The sequence below is a fragment of the Lissotriton helveticus genome, chromosome 4_2 (assembly GCF_964261635.1).
Source record: "Lissotriton helveticus chromosome 4_2, aLisHel1.1, whole genome shotgun sequence".
In the NCBI taxonomy this organism is placed as follows: Eukaryota; Metazoa; Chordata; class Amphibia; order Caudata; family Salamandridae; genus Lissotriton; species Lissotriton helveticus.
In genome coordinates this window covers 4,155,848-4,174,916 of record NC_136064.1, presented here as the reverse complement: position 1 = coordinate 4,174,916, position 19,069 = coordinate 4,155,848, and the positions used below count along the sequence as shown (strand labels likewise).

The 19,069-nt window shown below is 42.6% G+C and overlaps 1 protein-coding gene across 2 annotated transcripts in view; it reads left to right on the top strand.

The window, feature by feature from the left end:
• LOC144752173 (vascular endothelial growth factor receptor kdr-like) overlaps positions 1 to 19,069 on the top strand; it is a 655,129-nt gene that overhangs the window by 457,467 nt on the left and 178,593 nt on the right. For both annotated transcript variants that reach the window (XM_078640102.1, XM_078640103.1), the window contains exon 12: positions 3,158 to 3,269. In XM_078640102.1, coding sequence (XP_078496228.1) covers positions 3,158 to 3,269 — 112 coding nt within the window. The remainder of the gene's footprint in view (positions 1 to 3,157; positions 3,270 to 19,069) is intronic.

Below are 19,069 nucleotides of genomic sequence, written 5' to 3'. Positions count from 1 at the left end.
AAAAGGTCTGTGAAGCCTGGGCTCAGACACCAAATAAGAGTGGCCCACATTTTGAAATCGGGATAGTTTTGAACTTGTCAGACCCTGTATAGATGTTTCGCACAGTGTGGGAGTCTGGGAGCATTTGTGCTTGCTGAAGGGAATGTTTGTGATAATATCAGGGAACTCAAATCTATAAATGTGCCCAGCTGACCATAAAACAGGAACATAAACAGCCAAAAAAACACAGCTCACACACTGAGCTGTCGGGTAAGACATTCTGACCCTGCCAGCTTGCCCTATAGACCACCCCTATCCTGTGCCAAGCCTTGGTACATAGACCTTGGGACATGTAATTCTCAACCCTAAAACCACACATGGGGTAATTATTTGGGCCTAGCTTCACAATTTCAATTGGTGCCTAGGTGCTCATGTTTCGACCTGTTGCTAGATGGAAGGCGCATTCCTACTGCAGTAACAGCCCCTCTGTGGAACACAAAAGGAGGAGAACACAAAACAAGGAGTGGCAAGTCTTGCTGCTCTGATGCAATCTTATTCATCCACAAGAGCCTTACGCTCAGCAGACTTGAATCTGGCCTCATCCCAGGCACAGGAGAGCCAAAATGGGCGGACGTCCTTTTTGTGTCCTAACCTCCACCCTATGGAACCCTTTGTCATCTTCACTAAGAAAGACTCAAAATCACCTAAGCTTCCAGAAGCAACTGAAGACCTGGTTGTTCTCCCTCGAAGCCCTGCCTGCTTTCTTCTGTACTGCGGCCGTCATACCTGTGACTAGGGCCGAGAAGCCCTCTTGGCGGCATCCATGCGCTCTAGAAATCTTTTTAGAAAAACATAACTTTTTTTTAAACAGAGTTTTATATAGCGCAAACTTGACCTGAAGATATCGGGTATCAGAACACTTTACATAGCACCAGTTGCATTACATGAGGACACATTTGTTTATTTTTTGGTTTTTTAGGCATGGGGAGATTAAGTGATTTGCCTAGAATCACAGGATGTTCAGCTTCATTGCCGAGACTCGAACCCCGGTCCGAAGACTCAAAGTCCACCGCCCTAGCCGTTAGGCCAACTCCTCTCCCCTACATAACATAACAAAAGTCATTTTTCACTATAGCAAAACCCTCTAACAAGTGAAAGTGACTTACATTTGTCTATATGTAGGCCAAGCCTTTCCACGGTCACTGGTGTTTTCTTTACGAACTCATCACTTTGATTCAGTTTGGAAAAAAATGCTTGATTCTGGATATATATATTTCCCTAGAACTATTTTTCAATCTATCAATCAATAATCTTTATTTCGATTATAAAAAACCATAAAAGATTACATACATTATAAAACAGTCATAAAACAAATATATTGATCCCGTGGCCATTCAATCCAACATAGTTAAAAGTACTAATCATAGTCCCATTAAAGGTTTTTCCTGAAAGTTAAAACAATAAATACAATTTAAGAACATTGAATCTACATCAACATTATCATTTAAACAAAATTACGATATTACCAATCCATTTAAACGCAATTTCATTTTCCTGATGTTAATTCATTTTTAAGATATATTTAAAACTATCGGCATTACTTACATAAGAGTTACTATACTTTACTTTGCACAAGATTATTCGCAGTGATAGCTAAAATTTGAAACCCCTTCTCCTTCTAATTAAATCTACACTGAAAAGATATCTGCTTATGCTGAAGACAATGGATTGCATAGTATCCGTATGCAGTATTCTTTCCGCCTCACTGCAACGTCTAAAACCCAAAAGACGACAAATTGGTTTAATCCATTTTCTCCTTGCATAGATGTAAGCAGAACAGAACTATTTTTACCAATAATACACTAAAACCCAATCATTATAATTTCTAACTAGTTTACACAATTTGGTTTTCTAGTTTGATTTCCATCAACCAGTGACGTCACTCAGTCATATAAACTTTCACTGCAGAGATTGGTATGTTACCTGTAGGTTTGAATCCTGGAAGGGCTTATTCAACATTTCATTCCTCAGAGGTCGATTCTATGAGTACGATTGAGGTGAATACTGGTAACACCTGCTATAGCATTACAAATGTTATGTTATTTTATGTTAATGTCACCACTGTTGAAGCAATTACTATATAAAAAAAACAAGTTATTGTTTGTTATTAAATAGATTAAATTGATTAATCCTTGGCTTTTGATTCATGTACTAAAAAAGATCAGACTATAACACCTCTATTCCCATCCTGTAAGGACCACCTTGCAGTATCAAAGGCAGTTCTGTAGGGGATGCCTTCTGACCAAGGGCTTCCAAGACAGAATGACACTTAAGCATCCTTGATGTTCTGAGGGTATTTAGGTCGAACAATCAAGGCCTTGTCCCAAAGGATGCTTTGCACTTTATATCAGCTATTTATTGGTACCTAACTGCAACTTAGGAGGATGGAAGGCTGAGGTGTCCAATCAGGACTCGAACCTGTGATCATGTGGTCCCACTGAGCACTGCAGTGGATTTATTAGTTCACTGAACCAACAGACCCAGACAATACTTTAGTAAACACCTTCATGCTATGGAACAGAAAAAGTCAAGATGGATAGTGAAGATGGATGGGGGTAGTTTGCATGATCCAACAATTCTCAAGACACTGAGCTAATCTTTAGATGAGGCTCGTGTCCTGTAGTTAGTGGTGTTGTTTCATCGCCCAAACCAGGTTTGGACTGGACTGTAGAGCAAACAAGCAGAGCCCACTGGGCTTGTCTTTTTGGTCAGTGTGTTGGGTGTTTTCTTTTTTATGTTTGTGTGCCTGTTTTATTGTCAGCTCGGCTGGGTTTTCTCTTGAACTCTGATTTTACCACAAACATTACCTAAGGCAACCACAAATGCATGCAGTCTTCCATGCCTTGCAAAACACTTGTCCAGCTTGTCTTTACAAGTTCAAACTGACCCAGTTTGCACACATGGAACACTTTTTTTAGGTATTTGATTCACTAATGGGGGCCACTTTTATTGGGGTGCCCGGGCCTATTTTTCAGTCCCAGCTGCACCCGAGTTCAAACAATTGGCTAATGATATTATGAACTATACAATAGGTTATCTAGAAAATATTCATTTTATCCAGCAATATATATTAAAGCCTTGGCAAGGCAATAATGAATGAGCTGTTTTTGTCTTGCAGACGGTGAGCACCTTGACAACTTCTGCAACTAGCAGCATCTCTGGCATCTACTTCTGCGTCGCCACAAATGACGTGGGAAGAGAGGAGAGAAGCATCAGGTTCTTTGTCTCAGGTAAATATTGAACACATCTTTGTGAAGACTTTCGAAGCGGAAATGATGTCTTTTTTAGCAGCACTTTGGGAACATCTGTTTAAAAAAAAAAAAGTCAAATTATCCACAACTAAAAACATTTTTGATAACGAAATTACCTCTAAATGTGTAGCCAATATGACAACAAAAATGAGGGAGAAAAAAAGCGAAGAGGAAAAAAGAAATAAGAGGAAAGGAGAGGAGAGGGAGAAAGAGGGTGAAGAGAACAGAAGATGTATGTAGAAAAGAAGAAAAGTTTACATAAAGAGAAAAAAAGAAGAACGACAGTGAAAAATCTATTTTCTAGCACTTGTTTTGGAATGTTTTTCCGTATCTCCACACAAAACCTGATATAATACATTATAAAAGAATGACAGCATTTTAATCAAAGGCCTACTGGCAATGAAATCAGGTTATTGTTTTAATTTTCAACTTTAATCAGTAGCATACATTGATTTAGCGTGAATCTCTCACCACTTAAGTAAGTAAAAGCAAAACAACTCTGTTTTGTTTTATAAAAAGAACTAGCCTAATGATTTTGAATCACACTGACAAACCATGAAATCTACTGCGAAGCTTTTAAAATTAATCAGACGAAATACCTTCTCCAACCAATTTGAAATTCTTTTCAACTGCATACACTACAAATGTCTTCCAACTTCAAAACACCATTTCATATTCAAAACAAGTTTCAAATTAAATGCTTCATACCGTTTCCTAGTCTGACAATAAGCTACATATTCCTTAAAATACAGATAGGCTCCTGGTAAGAGTTTCAGAAAGGAACCTCTGAATGATCTACATGAAAAAACTTTGAAAATCGTATTCTGTTCAGCTGGGAAAATGTTATTACATCACAAGCATAACAGTCTAGAAAGCAGGCCGTTATCACCAGTTAAAGCCCTCAATTTGACCATTCTAATGAGAAATTCAGTGGCCTGCATATAGCCCTGGGCGTGGAATTCTGATTTGCTTGTGGAGTTTGCAGAGGTTTTCCCACTCCGCTCTCCACTTAACATGGAAAAAATCTGCGGAGCAGTGTTTTTTCCTCGCTCGTCGCGGATGTCCGCTAAGGCTCGCGTTGAGGAACCTTCCATCTGCTTTGAGGAAGCAGCCACTCGAGTAGAAAATCTGCTCGAACTGCAGAAAGAAGCAGCACCTTCTTGCGCTTCTCTTGGTGCCGCTCGCGCTGATTTTCCAGCATGGGACAAACACTCAGCATTAAAAATCTGCGCGAACGTCTTGATCCAATGCACTCTGCCGATTTCTGAACCCCCGATAGCGTGGCTGAGTATTTTGGTCACTTTGCGGCGTTCCCCATAACAGAACTCCGAGAACTCCGTCCAGGCCTATCAGCATGATCTCACTTGTGTTCTTGTCTGTGGTCGGTGGGCATTTTCGCTGTCTTCTGGGGCTGTGAGTACTTGCTGGGCACTAACCATGGTGGCCACTGGGAAGCCAGAGCATTCGGCTCTACTCAATTCTTTTGCACACTTGACTCTCCAAAGGAGGCCGGCAGTCAAGGCTTGCGCAGGAAGCAGAGGAGGTTTTAGAACTCAGATATTACCTCACTACAGTGATTACACAGTTCAAACTCAATATTGAACACAAAAAAGGTGACAAAGGATTCTTGCAATTTGCCTAACCAATGACAATCATGCCAACTACTGTGTTTATTGCTCACCGTGCCATCTCAGATTAGACACAGCCATATGCAAATATATCTTGACGTTGCTGGGATAGGAACAGTCCAGGCCTAATCGCCAAGCCAGGTCCTGTCCTGTCTGAACCAGAACACAAGCAACCCAAGACGGGTTTCTGATTGGGGCTCATCAGTCGTGTGCAGTTTGCCTCCAGTGGCACAGTGAGCACAGGACCCTCCTCTGCCCATACCAATGGCCATTTAAGACATTACATAAAACCACAAAAGGCGATGGGAGGAGTGATGGCCATAACTGATGCATTGTCATTCTAGGTAAAGCGAACGTTTACTGCCACCCGCTCTTGCAAAGATTACGCCCCGCACTGACACACACCCCTGCTTCACACCACTGGGCCAGATTGTTTTCACTGGTTCACAATTGGAGCAAATGCTTTCACATAATTTATGCTGCTTCTAAGTAATAACATCTTGTTTTCCAGATACACACAGATACACACAAATAAAATATATACTGCTTACTACCACCATTTTGCAATTTCAAGGCGCTATAAATAGCGATTACTCAATTTATATAGGGTGGGACGGTAAACAGCGTTTACAACGCAATTTTTACCACGCACTACCTTTACCACACAACTTTTACAACGCAAATCGTAACAACGACTTGCGCTGGGGGGCGCTCTAGGATAGGTAATAGTTTAATTTACTATCCAAAACCTTCCCTACTATCCACGGGGACTGGAGTTGGAATAGTAAATTAAACTATTCACTATCCAGCGCCCCCCAACGCAAGTCGTTGTAACGACTTGAGTTGTAAAAGTTGCGTGTTAAAGGCATGCGTTGTAAAAGTATGCGTGGTAACGACATACATCCGGGTGGGACAGAGATTTAATTGTATTCATGGGTTTTGAAGGAAGTAAGATCGAGGTCACAAACGATATACTTATTTGGGAATACCACCAGACTCCAATCTGACAGGGAGCCTTTACGAAGCTACCAAGGAAAAATCTCTGAAGGCCTCAGAAATTCTTTGCCTAGCTTTGATGAAGCAAGTATTAGCAATGTCAATAGGACTGGTCTTGGCAAGCTTGTGCAGTGTCTATGTCTGCTAATTGCCCTGATTATTAAATAAGTACAAAAGGGTAACATGGTTCCTTCTAAACGTGGCAGCCATATGCCTGCAATAAAAAATGTTCATTTGAAAAATAAATGGACTGTCACATATAATTTTAATAGAACGCTAGAGGTGCTTCCTAACAGGCAGTCGTTCTTAGAACAAGGATTGCAGCATTTTTTTGTTTTTAGTTTTAAAGCACATTACAGAAAAATAAGATTCTTACTGCTGCAAGGAATGCACTATTGGATTGGAATTAATGGAACCTAAGTACATAGTCTAAACACACAAAAATGACAAACAAAACGATAAAGAATGGACAGAAAAACTGCATTAACAAAGTGCAGTGTTGGCCACCAGCCATTGCTGGGAAGCGTACTTCTTTTTGGACTAATATAATTCCACGTGTAGTCAGGCAAAATGCTGTCAATCGCGGTGCAAGAGAACCAATGGCTGAAACGGGTTGGCCCATTCCATAGTGCTGAAGACTGGTTGGCTGAGGCAAAATGTGAGCGACAGTTCAACAGACCAATGGATGAAGAGGGCAGACCCTCATGACTATCTCAGATGGATTACATATTTATTGACTTGGAGAATGTGTTACCTTATAAAGAGGCTGCACTACTCTGAGCCTATTACTAGATGCTGGGCCATAAGGTGGTGAGATGCTGGGGCTGCAGTTAACAATTCCATCCCAAATCTCTACCTGGTTTCCAGGTGTCAAGAGTCACCAGAATCAGAGTCTGGGAAATGATGTGAAGACTAGGAATTAACAAGTCCATTTCCACATACGGTCCAAATCCCAGGTCCATTTCCACACACATGATTGCTGTAGGAAGAACATGTGCATGTAAACACATCGGACCTGATTCACAGAGGTAAATGTAAACTTTTGCGTACATTTACGGTTGTTTACCATTCACAAAGGAACTGACGAGCAGTATCTTTACAAGTGCGGAGTCTCCACACATAAAAAGACCCAGGGGCATATGTACAAGCCCCTATTACCACGGGAACGTCACTTTTTGTGAGCTTCCTGTTGCAATAGTGGCCTTGCCTTATGTACAAGGCAGCGTTAAGCCACTTAACGTGGCTTAACGCTGCCTTGTACATAAGGCACCCTTTCACGCTATGTTTAGCTTAAAAGGGGCATGCAGTGGGTGTTGTGCTGAGCGTTCCAACGCAATACCTGTTGAATTTGATGCTGCCCCCTATGTACAAGGGTGGCGTACATAGGAGGCAGAGCCAAATTTAAGACCAGGAAAACCCTGGTCTTAAGGTGACGAAACGAGGAAAAATGCATTATTTCCCCTCGTTTTTGCTTTTTCCATAGGTGCTGCACACATGGAAAAAGCAAAATCCCATGGTTTGTTTATGTACAGGAAGGTGTCCCTTCCTGTACATAAACAAACCTTTTAAAAAATGCCATTTTGTAATTTTCGTGTGTGCTGCATGAAGCAGCTCACATGAAAGTGACAAAATGGCATTTTAGGATTGGTTTTATGCAGGAAGGGACACCTTCCAACACTTAACCAATCTTCCCCTGCACACAGACACCTTTGCACTCTGGTGCAAGAGTGCCTGCATTGGCGCTTAGTTGTGAAACTTAGCGCCATCGCAGGGGAAAACGAAAGGCTGCGCCACATCCTTGTAAATATGGTGCAACCTGGCGTTTCCGAAGTGGCGGAGCATGTCGTTAAACCCAGGAGGCTAACGACACGCTGTGCCACTTCGTCGTACATATGGCCCCCATGTCTTTATATGTGCGGATAGACCTATAATCTGGATGGGTTTTGGTCGCCCTTTCAAGACACGGCTTAGCAACATTTTAATGGGGTCCTCAGAGCCCTCTGTAAGGGAGTTGCATCAGAGGAGTGACCCCCAGCACATGAAGTGATGCTGGTAAGAAGCACATAGGGTGGGATTTAAACCAATCGTTCTTACCAGAGCAGGGTCACCTACACTACTGTAGTGTGGCAAAGAAACCAATGTGGATTATACTTTGCCACTTAGTGAGAGGCGCAGCAGACAGAGCTGCCGACTCCGGAGCTTGGAATCCGGGTTCGAGTCTCGGCGTCCGCTCAACAACCTGTGATTTTGGGCAAATCACTTGATCTCCCCGTGCCCATGGACAGCGCCTGGGTATCATCACCGGTGATAAACCATGCTATATAAATCTACAAATTTGATTTAATGAACTTACCTTTGTGCACTGTGATCAGATCATGAAACAATGTTACACTTGAAAATAGTTTGTGTCGACTGATGTAGAATCAATCAAGCACATTTTGTCGGACTGTTCTCAAATTTGTTCTGAGATACGAAACAAATAAAACTTTGGTTTTTGTGAAGAATATTAACATAAAATGTGTTACAATTGTGTTGGGGTAATTTTATTATTTCCCTTGATATCGTAACATCCAATTCATAATTATTTGTTTAGTTTATTTAGTTTAGTTTAGTTTATAGTATAGTTGTTTTCAGCCAGAACAAATGATATTTTATAAATAAATTATTCGAGAGCGCTGAAGTCCCCCATTAGGTCCACCAAGCACTAATTACCAAAGAGAAAAAAGCAGACCTAGAATGGTATGGTTTTCATTTTCTTCCTTAAGTCTATCTCATTTCTAGACTTCTCATCTCTAACCAGCATCAACGTTGCATCTCTGTGATTCATTCCAAAATTGTGCTCTGGTATTTCTATTAGGGTCAGGCATCAAAATTAGGAGTAAAAATCAGTCAATACAGTTTTTTGCAGGGTCTTTGTATTTCTGTGACGTGGATTGACGCTAACAGGACGTACCTCTGCTCATTAGTACATAGCTAAGCTCTCGCAACTACATTTGTGTTCATCCAAACAAGGTACAATGACCAAAGTCAAAAAGGAAGCGCAGAAGCAGGTTCTTTGATGTAAGTCTTCTTGTCACAGGAAGATGTTTAATTTTCTCCAGACTTGAGAATAATAGAGACGCCGACACGTGTTTCGTCGTGTGCGGTTGAGTCACACGACTCTTCAGGGCTTCCACTCCAATTCCAATATGTGGATGGAGTAAGTCTGGACCTCTGAAAGCTCTGTATCGAGCAATGGGTTTTCAGTGAGTTTATGCAACAGCCGATGCTGTGTAACACAATATTCAGTTGCAGTATAAGGATGATAATTGTCTTATCCCACTGGTAATTTTCATATGTAGGAATAGCACTGCTAGTTGCTATGGTGTGAGGCGGAAAGCCGGGAGGGGATTCTTTATGGCGCCAAAAAGAGGAAACGGGTACGTGTCCTCCGCAGTGGTGTGCCGCTGCAGGCAATCCCTCCTCTGTTAGTTCCCGGCGGTCGTCTCTCGTGTACGTACCTCTGCTCATACTAGGAGATGTTTAAACGCCAGGGTAAAAATTTGAGAAAACTGAATGTACTCTGTTTTCTTTACATAATAGTGTACAGTTTGTTACAAAATCAGTCGTCTTCGTTTCATATTGTGCATGCCATTGAAGAGTGCTAGAGCATCCCTTTGCTTCATCTTGCTCAACAATGTTTGTTCATGGATCTTTTTTTCTTCCAAGACAACATTAATACATGCATTAAATGATATTTAAGTAAAAAATGTCGTTTTTTGCATAGTTCGCCGCCTGTTTCTCTATTTTTACCTGGTGCACAAATGCGTGTATGATACAGAGAGAAGCAAATTCGGTTTGTCCTGTCTCTTTATTACGCAAGCAGAAAAAAGTTGCAAATGAGCACTATCTCTGCGTTTGCACCGGTGCAATGATTTTTTTTTTAAATCTGTTATGGAGCTGTCTCATGCATTAGTGTCCATTTTAGTGGCTTTTATGCAGGTATTCACAGCAGCTTTTGCACCTTTCTATGTAATATCAAAACGTCTGAGGCACTATGGGGCATATTACCAAGGGGGGCGATAGACAATTATCGCCGATTTAGCGGCCGTTTTCGGCCGCTAAGCAGTGATAATTCTATCGCCCTATTAGCAAGCTGTCGCTAACTGATGTTAGCGACAGCTTTTAGGCGATAGCGAGCGGTTTGGGGCCCGCTTTGCATGTCAGCGATGTTTATCGCTAATGACATGCAAAGTGGGCATACCCAACCCGTTAGTGACTGAAAGCAGTCGATAACGTCGCTATCGCCTATTAAAAAGGCAGGCGTAGCGTTGGAAATATTCGCGCTAAGCGCGAAAATCTCCAAAAACTAACACCTGCTCAGACCAGTTCTTAGCCATGTTATCCAATGGGAGGTGGATAACATGGCTTAGAGCATTTTGTCGCTAATGCGTGAATATCGCTGTATTATCAGCGATATTCACGCTATCGCTGGTAAATTTATCGCTTTGGAGATAAACGTTGCTAATAGCACGTTATCTCAGCAATAATTTCCGGCGATGCTTAGCGATAAAAAATTCGTTGCTAAGCCTAGTTAGCGATAAATATCGCTAATCGTTGGTAATATGCCCCTATGCATTTTTCCACGCGTGCCTCAGATCTGTATTGTGCGTGTGGGTAAGATATTTTTAAGCACTATTGCTAATCTTGACTGCTGCCACAATACCTATATTGGTACAATTTAGAACCAGCGTTAATACATTATGCACACGTGCAAATACATGTTGCGTTATTGGAAAATATAAATGCACATGAAGAAATTACACAGTGGGAAAATGGGTTTTCTTACATATGTTTACGGTGGAAACAGTGTCGCTAAAATACTAGCAAACATATTTTGCAAATGTTCACCTTTCTGTAGCTGAAAGCAGTCCGTTTTCCTTTACACCGGTTTTCCTTTACATCGGTTCCATCCGCAGAAACAGTGTAATGATTTTCAGCGCTCCGGGTAAAATAGCTTTGTGCCATTGCTGCGCTCCCTGTCACCTATAAATAGACCGTTTCCCGTTTTTTCTTGAATGTTACCGCCATCTACTGGCAATGCCTCGAAACTGCTGCCCCTTACCTTGCCCTTTGGCAGCGCGTTCCCTGTCTGTCAAAACATCTTTCACAACTCCGAGCCCGGATTTGTCAACCGCGGGGGGAGGCAGCGACCAGCTTTGAAATTAATCCGACCCGCTCTATTTCATATCCATTCACGGAGAATTAAGTTGTTTTAATTTCCGGCGCTAATGCCAATAGTCTCCATAAATTAACATGCCTGCCATTTTTAAAGCCACACTTACAGTCTTGTCACGGGGACCGCCCCCCCTCCTGGCCCACTGACAAGCGGAATGGGGCGGGCCTGACATTTTGAAGCAAGACAGACATTGTAAACGTGTCAGGAAGAAGACAAATGGATGACGGCGGACGTTTGTGGGACTCCCAGCTCCATTAAAACGTAATGCCATAATGCGCGCTATTACCGTCTGTCATGTCACCCCCTAAAAACAGTTATCACGAGCAGCTTTACTTGGCCTGTGCTGGCTGAGATCATTCTTACTTCAGGTTAAGTGGTCTGCTGTCGTGGCCTACAGCCTGCATTTTTCTGGACGCAGACACGAACCTCCTGTTGTGCACATAGCGCTTAAGCCTGCAGTTTGTTCCTAAGCACTATCCATGTAGCCGATAAGGGAATCAAGTACTGGAAGCTAAAGTGGTTTGCCCAAGATCACAGTGGTTGTCCAAGTTTGTTTTCAATGTTACTGGCGAATTTTAGAAAATGTAAACATGGTCTTGCTTAGAACGAAAGAGTAATTCACTATTCGCATACCTAGCGGAATAGATATTTCTAAATTGTTACTTCCCTCCATGTATTATACAATCATTTAACATTTTATAGGACATGGAAGTTCGCCAACCTACACTCGCAGACTAACAACTTTCTTATAGAATCGGGCTCATAGTATAGCTGTGTGTTTGTGTCACATCTGCATGCTGTGTACAGCGATCGCTACCCCACTGTACCAATAATACCAAAATGTTACTATTCTTTCGCCTTCAATCGATGTCAAGACTGAGCCGGACCTCAGTTGCATTCAGCTCAGTCACCTGCAGACAGTGCATTAACCAACTCAGCTATTTTATCAGTACAAATCAAGGGCAGTCTGATTGATAATATATCATTTTTATAACCCAATGGCAGCATCTTACAAATATTTCTGATATCATTATTTTGTTCACAAATCAAGTTTTTTTGGGCGGAAGCACCATGAACAAAATGTGAACGTCCATAGCTTCAAATTTCACTACATTCTTTAAATGTGTTCTGTATCTTGTTTTTAAGATTAATTTGGTTTCCCAGAATGACAACATTAAAAAAACCAGAATCTTAGTTTAGCCAAAACGTGTTTCGCGCTGTGTCCAGCGTCCTCGGGACTTGCTAATCGGTGCTTAATTTGTACAAAACGAAGTGCCAGGGCCCAAAATGTTTCTTGGGAGTTCACAACAGCTGGCGCCCAAGCTCCTGCCACGGCTGCCAAATGCGAGTGACAGCAGTAACTATCTAGTAGTTTTAAAAAAATATACTAAACTGCCAATGAGGATTTGTGCTAAAAAATCAACTAGCCACCTTACAACGTGGCACATCTTTTGTACACACCTACCGACCTAATGAACTGGAAACAGAGGTTAGCGTCTTCAAGTTTATGAGGAACTTAAGGTTGAGGCATTTTTTTACCAACGTCATTACTGTACCAGCACAAAAATCAGAGGATACCCTACTAGGTCTAAGAAGTAAGAGTACATTCTTAGCACCCGTTAGTCATAAGATTTTGGATTCTTATGAAACCATTACCATGAATGAAAATAGAGAGTTATTAAAAAAATCCACCACCAGGAGATCCAACTTTTCTGTAAGAGAATCAATGGCTAACAATCAAATTACCAACAATCCAAAGATCACTTGTTGCAAGACGGACAAAGGTGGGGCACTTGTAATTATGGACTCAGACTTCTATCAACAAAGTGTAAAAAATCATGTGTATGACGACAAGACCTACATGATATTACCCCAGGACCCTACAGAGGTGTTCGCCAGAACACTGAACATTATTGTGGATAAAGCAGTAGAGATGGGAACCATCACTGTGAAAGATAGGAAGTTTTTACTTCAGGAACATCCCAGGAGCCCAAGTCTACACATGTAACCTGAAATCCATAAGGACCTGATGAAACCTCCATTTCGGCCAATAGTGTCCACCAGAGGATCAATTCACGAGCCTACAGGTAAATACCTGGACAGACACTTACAACCCCTTGTGAAACATATGTCTACCTATTTGCGTGATACAACCGATTTTTTAACCAAGCTGAATGAAATTTCACTTGATGAAATCACGAACATCACCCTCTGCACCATTGACGTGTGTTCACTATATACTTCAATCCCACATCAGAGGGGCATTGAAGCTATTGAATCCATCCTCATTGATCACGATATGAAAGAGGACTTGAAAGTATTCCTGTTGGAACTTCTTCACTATACACTGTACCACAGCTACTTCATATGGAACGATCAATTCTTTCAACAACTGGCTGGAACGTCGATGGGAAATTGTGCAGCCCCTAGCTACGCCAACCTGTTTATGCACCGCTTGGAACTGGATCACATTTTGACAAATCCCAGATGGCAGGACAAAATTCATAAACTCTGGAGATACATTGATGACATATTCCTTATTTGGAAAGGACCCCCGGAAGAACTTGAGGAGTTTATGTGTTTCATTAATGGCATTGATGATCATATACAATTCACCCACACAGTCAGCATTGGATCAATCCCATACCTGGATGTTTTGGTATCCCTTGTGAACAACAAATTCCATACGGATGTCTATACCAAGAGTACTGACAGGAACAATTCCTTATTGTTTGACAGCTGTCATCCAATGTCTCTTAAACGGCATTTGCCATACTCGCAACTCCTAAGGATTAAACGGATATCATCTGATATGGATACTTATTTCAAGAATGAAACCAAAATGTTGAACAAATTCAAGGAGAGAAAATATCCTGATGTGGTTTTAAACAATTCAATGGAGAGAGCACGAGCCACCGACAGAATTGAACTACTAAAGCCACATACCACAGACATCAAACTGAACAGGCCAACATTTGTGTCTAAGTTTTCGACCAGGAGCCAACAGATCAAAAAGATCATCTTGAGAAATTGGTTTATGATAGAGAATGAACCTGATTTTAAAGGTATCTTCACCAAACCATTATTCGCCTACCAAAGGTCAAGGAACATAAAAGACATATTGGAATCTAAGCCCAGGGATGACAATGTAAGATTTACAGGTATCATCCCATGTTTGAACTGTGGGCACTGCAACAATATCATACGTGGTAACACTCTCAACCATCTGACCACAGGTACATTGATTAAACTACGCACGAATGCCACGTGCGATACAAAGAACTTGATCTATTTACTCAAATGTCCCTGCAGTCTCCCGTACGTGGGAAAAACGGAAAGGAAAATAAAGACTTGTATGACCGAGCACAAAAGTACGATCAGAAATAAGCTAGCCAAAGCTCCTGTTGCCGCACATTTCACCGCCCATAATCACAACATCTGCCAAATAAGATTCATGGTTTTGGAGGTTGTCTCTGCAAAACAAGGCGTTGATATCAGAAAGAGACTATTACAACACGAAATGTACTGGATCAAAAAACTGGACACATTCAACCCGAAAGGGTTAAATGATCGAATGGAATATAGTTGCTTCTTATAATTTCAACAATTTTATAATTCCCAGAATTTATTGAACTGAAATGTACTTTTTTGCATTTAATTTGTACATTCCACATAATCTGTACACGTGTTTTTTCACCCACAACACACCATCCATGCTGTTTTTAAACGCTTTTTGCACTTGTTTCTTGACATTTCAATATGGCCGCCATATTTACACGTTACCCCCGGGTGTCTTTTCCTTTACCTTGTCTGACCCTTGAGATTGTTTATATCATCATTGGTACACTCGTATATGTACTATTAATACACCCGATGTCACGTAGATAGTACCCTGTGTTTATCCACCCGTTAACATTCACACCTCTTAGGGTTAGTCCGTCTTAGACACTGGTATTATTTATAATCCCACGCGCATGCATCACGTTTCACCATCGAGCCAACACGGACGTGTTTGAGGGTTTCTATCCGATAACCAACTAACAACACTAATCGGTAAGATGTATTCACAGTTCACCGTAAACTCGCAGATAGGTCCTCCTTTGAGTTCGGATCACCGCATGATATACTCTATAGATACCAGTTTGTTTGACCGTTTACGTGTTGTTTCACGAATCGGCGTTCTGCTTGCACAGTCCATCTGAACACGTTCAGTGCACCATTTCGGATTACCGTATAACATACTCTCTTGATACCAGCTTGTTTAACCCTTGATATGTGGTCATTTACGGACCGGCGGTCTGCTTTCACAGTCGCTTTAACCCGTCTAGTGCACCATTTAACCATTTAACCGTCCACCACACAATCGTTTTAGTTTCCTGGATCATCATACATCACGATTAACTGATTTAAGCACGTTTTTGTTTCCATTATGATCACTGTAAGAACACCTGTGCATACTCCCTTCACCTGTGTTACGCATGCATTCATGTAACCACAGTACAGCGTCAGTCTACTTCCGTATCGTTGATACACTTCCATTTGTGTTTTTATTACAGATTGAATACATTTCCCCTGATGAAGTGTGTCAGCACGAAATGCATAGGGATTGGATTTGAATTTTGAATTTCTCATATATGAATTGACATTGAAGAAATGTCGTTCTTGGTTGCATATTAACCTACATCAATTCATACTGTCAGACATCAGACTGTGATGGAACAGTCGAACCAGTTGAATGAACTGCTATGTAAATTAAATACCTAATAGACTCTCTGGATGCAATTTGATTTATTTCAAAACTACACAGCGAAGGCAAGTTTTGTCTCACGAAGGAGTGCGGTTGGGCTCATTGTCATATCTGCCAATGTACTCTTTTGTATAACTTCATACGTAACTCCCTTAGGTCAGAGGGAGCAACCCGCCAGCACCCAAACAACACATACCACTTAAAATATACCTGGAGTAAAGCAATTACAAACCGAGTGCCACACACACCCATTGGACTCGCTATAAAAAATAAAAATAAGGCACATAGCATCACCATGTGGTGGATAAATTGGTGCTGGTGTTTTGAAAAAAGGAGCTGGTGCCAAACACTGGCGAACACCAGCGCAAATTAACCACTTGGCTGCTAAGGGGTGTGCATGTAGGTCCATTGACTTTCCATTGAAATCAATGGGCCCTACATGACGAGTTACCCTTGTCATTAGCACTGAAGGGGTTAAGCATATTGCTAATGTAAATCAAGAGTTCATGTGAGATGTAATTTACAGTGAACTTTTAGTAGCCAATCTTTAGTTTTCCAAAATCTATGCAAGAAGCGGCCCATGTCGGTGGCTACTTCTATCAAGCAGCCAGCTGCCATGCCATGGGTATTTGTAAAGTGCACATTAACCCTTGGGCCTCTTGGAACTGCTGTAACTGAGATGTGATTTTTATCCAACTCAATGGTACTTTTATCAACCTCAGAAGGATGAAAGGCTGAGTGGGAGCAACCTGTCAGCATGAGGTCAAACACAGGCTCCTGGAGAAGAGAAGATGCATTTGTCCAGTGAGCCACCAGACCCAAATACATTTGTGCATAGATTCTGCATCCTTCTAGCGTTCCCAAGAGACAGGGAACTAAGTTTTGAGAGCACTTCAGTGGCGGGCCTAAATTCTCCATTTTCCGTAAAAAAAATAGTGGTGTTTAATTCAGCTCCACGTTAACTTTGTTTTCATAAAGCACCATGGACTAGATGTACGACATATTTTGACAGCCACAAATGGACCATCGGCCTGCCTGAGACCGGTAAAATGTATTTTTAAATGTACCGACCCTATTTTACAAGTAGGTAATCTATTACTGACTTACAAATTAGGGGCTGTGTGTGGTTATTAGGAAGGGGAGGGCCAAGGGCTTCCTTTTGTAATAGTGAGTCACACTGGTATGTAGGAATGTTTTGCGATCATAATGCAGTCCCAAAACATTCTCAGTTTACCACCAATTTCAAATTGATGGTAAGCCATTCACAAACGGGAAGGGGTGCCCCTAAAGGACCCCTTCCCCATTTTTAATGGGGGCACCAACATTTTTGCAGAGCAGGCAGTCGTCCCATGGACCACTGCCCCCTCTGAAAAAATGAAAAGAAAACATTTCATTTCTCTTTTTTAAAAGCATCTCGTTTTTCTTTACGGAAAATGGGTTGTATTTTTTCCCAAAACGTCTTTATTTAAAAAGCAGTCACTGCCATGGTGGTCTGCCGACCCCAGCAGGCCACCATCCCTGAGAGTGTGGCCATGCCCAATTGTTCGCAAATTGCGACCTGCCTCATGAATATTAATGAGGCAGGTCCCTTGCGACCCATTTGGAAATCTCAAACAGTGTCTCCGACACTGTGGTACATCTGGTTTTGCTACTCGCAACAGTGGCCTCAGAGTGCTACAAAAGCACTACATTACATAAGTTCTTTTGGTTACCATTGATACAAGGCATTGCAGTTCAGAAGGAGGGGTGGATGCCCCTTTAATTCCCTCTTAACCTTCCAATCACAATGAGTCACACAGCAAAGACTTGCCCGATTGGCAGTGGGCCTCCGGCACATACCAACTGGTGGTTTCGTAGTCGCAGAGCATGTGACTACGAAACCTCTTTCTCCATGTCGTCTTTAGTTCTGCAAGGAATTTACAAGGGTAGTAGAAACAGTATGGATAGGAAAGGGCACTGACAGTAGGTGCAGTGGCACCTGGACCCAGTGGCGTGGTGGACCCGCTACACCCCATGTATGACTGTCTTTTATCCCCGTCCCATGCAGGGCCCATTTCCCATGCTAGTATTAGGACCAAGGGCATCCTCCCTACCCTGCTCGGGGGACAGTTAGATAAGGGGACAGTGCAAGGCTAGGGACTATGCAAATCCCACAAAATCATCCATTTGTGTTTATTCACAAACATCAACTACTCCTGGGTCAGAGTTCTTTCATGGTGGGAAAGGAAAGGGACACTGACCATGTATCAGGGAAAGGGGCGTGAAGCATGGGAGAAAAACCCCATGTTTGAGGAGCGAGTGTCCCTCCTTGGCTCAGGAGAGCTGCCCTCCTCTGTGTCCTCCTCCTGCAGGGCCTCTGTTGTTTTTCCCTCACTCTGCTCATCAATCATGGAAGTCACTGAGGGTTCTTCCATATTTCTGTCAGGCTTTGAGGTCAGTGGGGCACCCTAAGAGCTCCCCTCTTTAGGAGAGTGATGACTGCCTTCTGCACCCCATGAGTACCAGAGACTGACTGACGGAGGAAAATTTCACCCAAGGGTAAATGCTTTACCAAAACAAGCATTTATATAACAAAGAAGTATCATCACATCATCCTGGGACCATCGCCCTCCGCCTGGGATGACTCCTGGTGGCCCCCCGCCCTGGGCACCACTCCCAAGCCAACAGACCACGCACGCAACCTGGGCTTCATCCTGGACTCCGCACTCTCGATGACCAGACAAGTCAACGCCGTCTCCTCATCATGCTTTCACACCCTACGCATGCTTCGCAAGATCTTCCGATGGATCCCGACCGAAACCAGGAAGACGGTCACCCAGGCACTCGTCACCAGCCGACTGGACTACGGAAACACCCTCTACGCCGGAACCACAGCCAAGCTACAGAAAAGACTCCAACGCATCCAGAACGCCTCTGCCCGACTCATCCTGGACGTCCCCCGCCGCAGCCACATCTCCGGCCACCTCAGAGACCTGCACTGGCTCCCCGTCAACAAGAGGATCACGTTCAGGCTCCTCACCCACGCACACAAGTCTCTCCACGACCTGGGCCCCAAGTACCTCAACGACCGCCTGACCTTCTACACGCCCACCCGCCAGCTACGATCGACCAGCCTCGCCCTCGCCGCCGCACCACGCATCCGAAGAGCCACCGCCGGAGGCTGATCCTTCTCCTACCTGGCGGCCAAGAC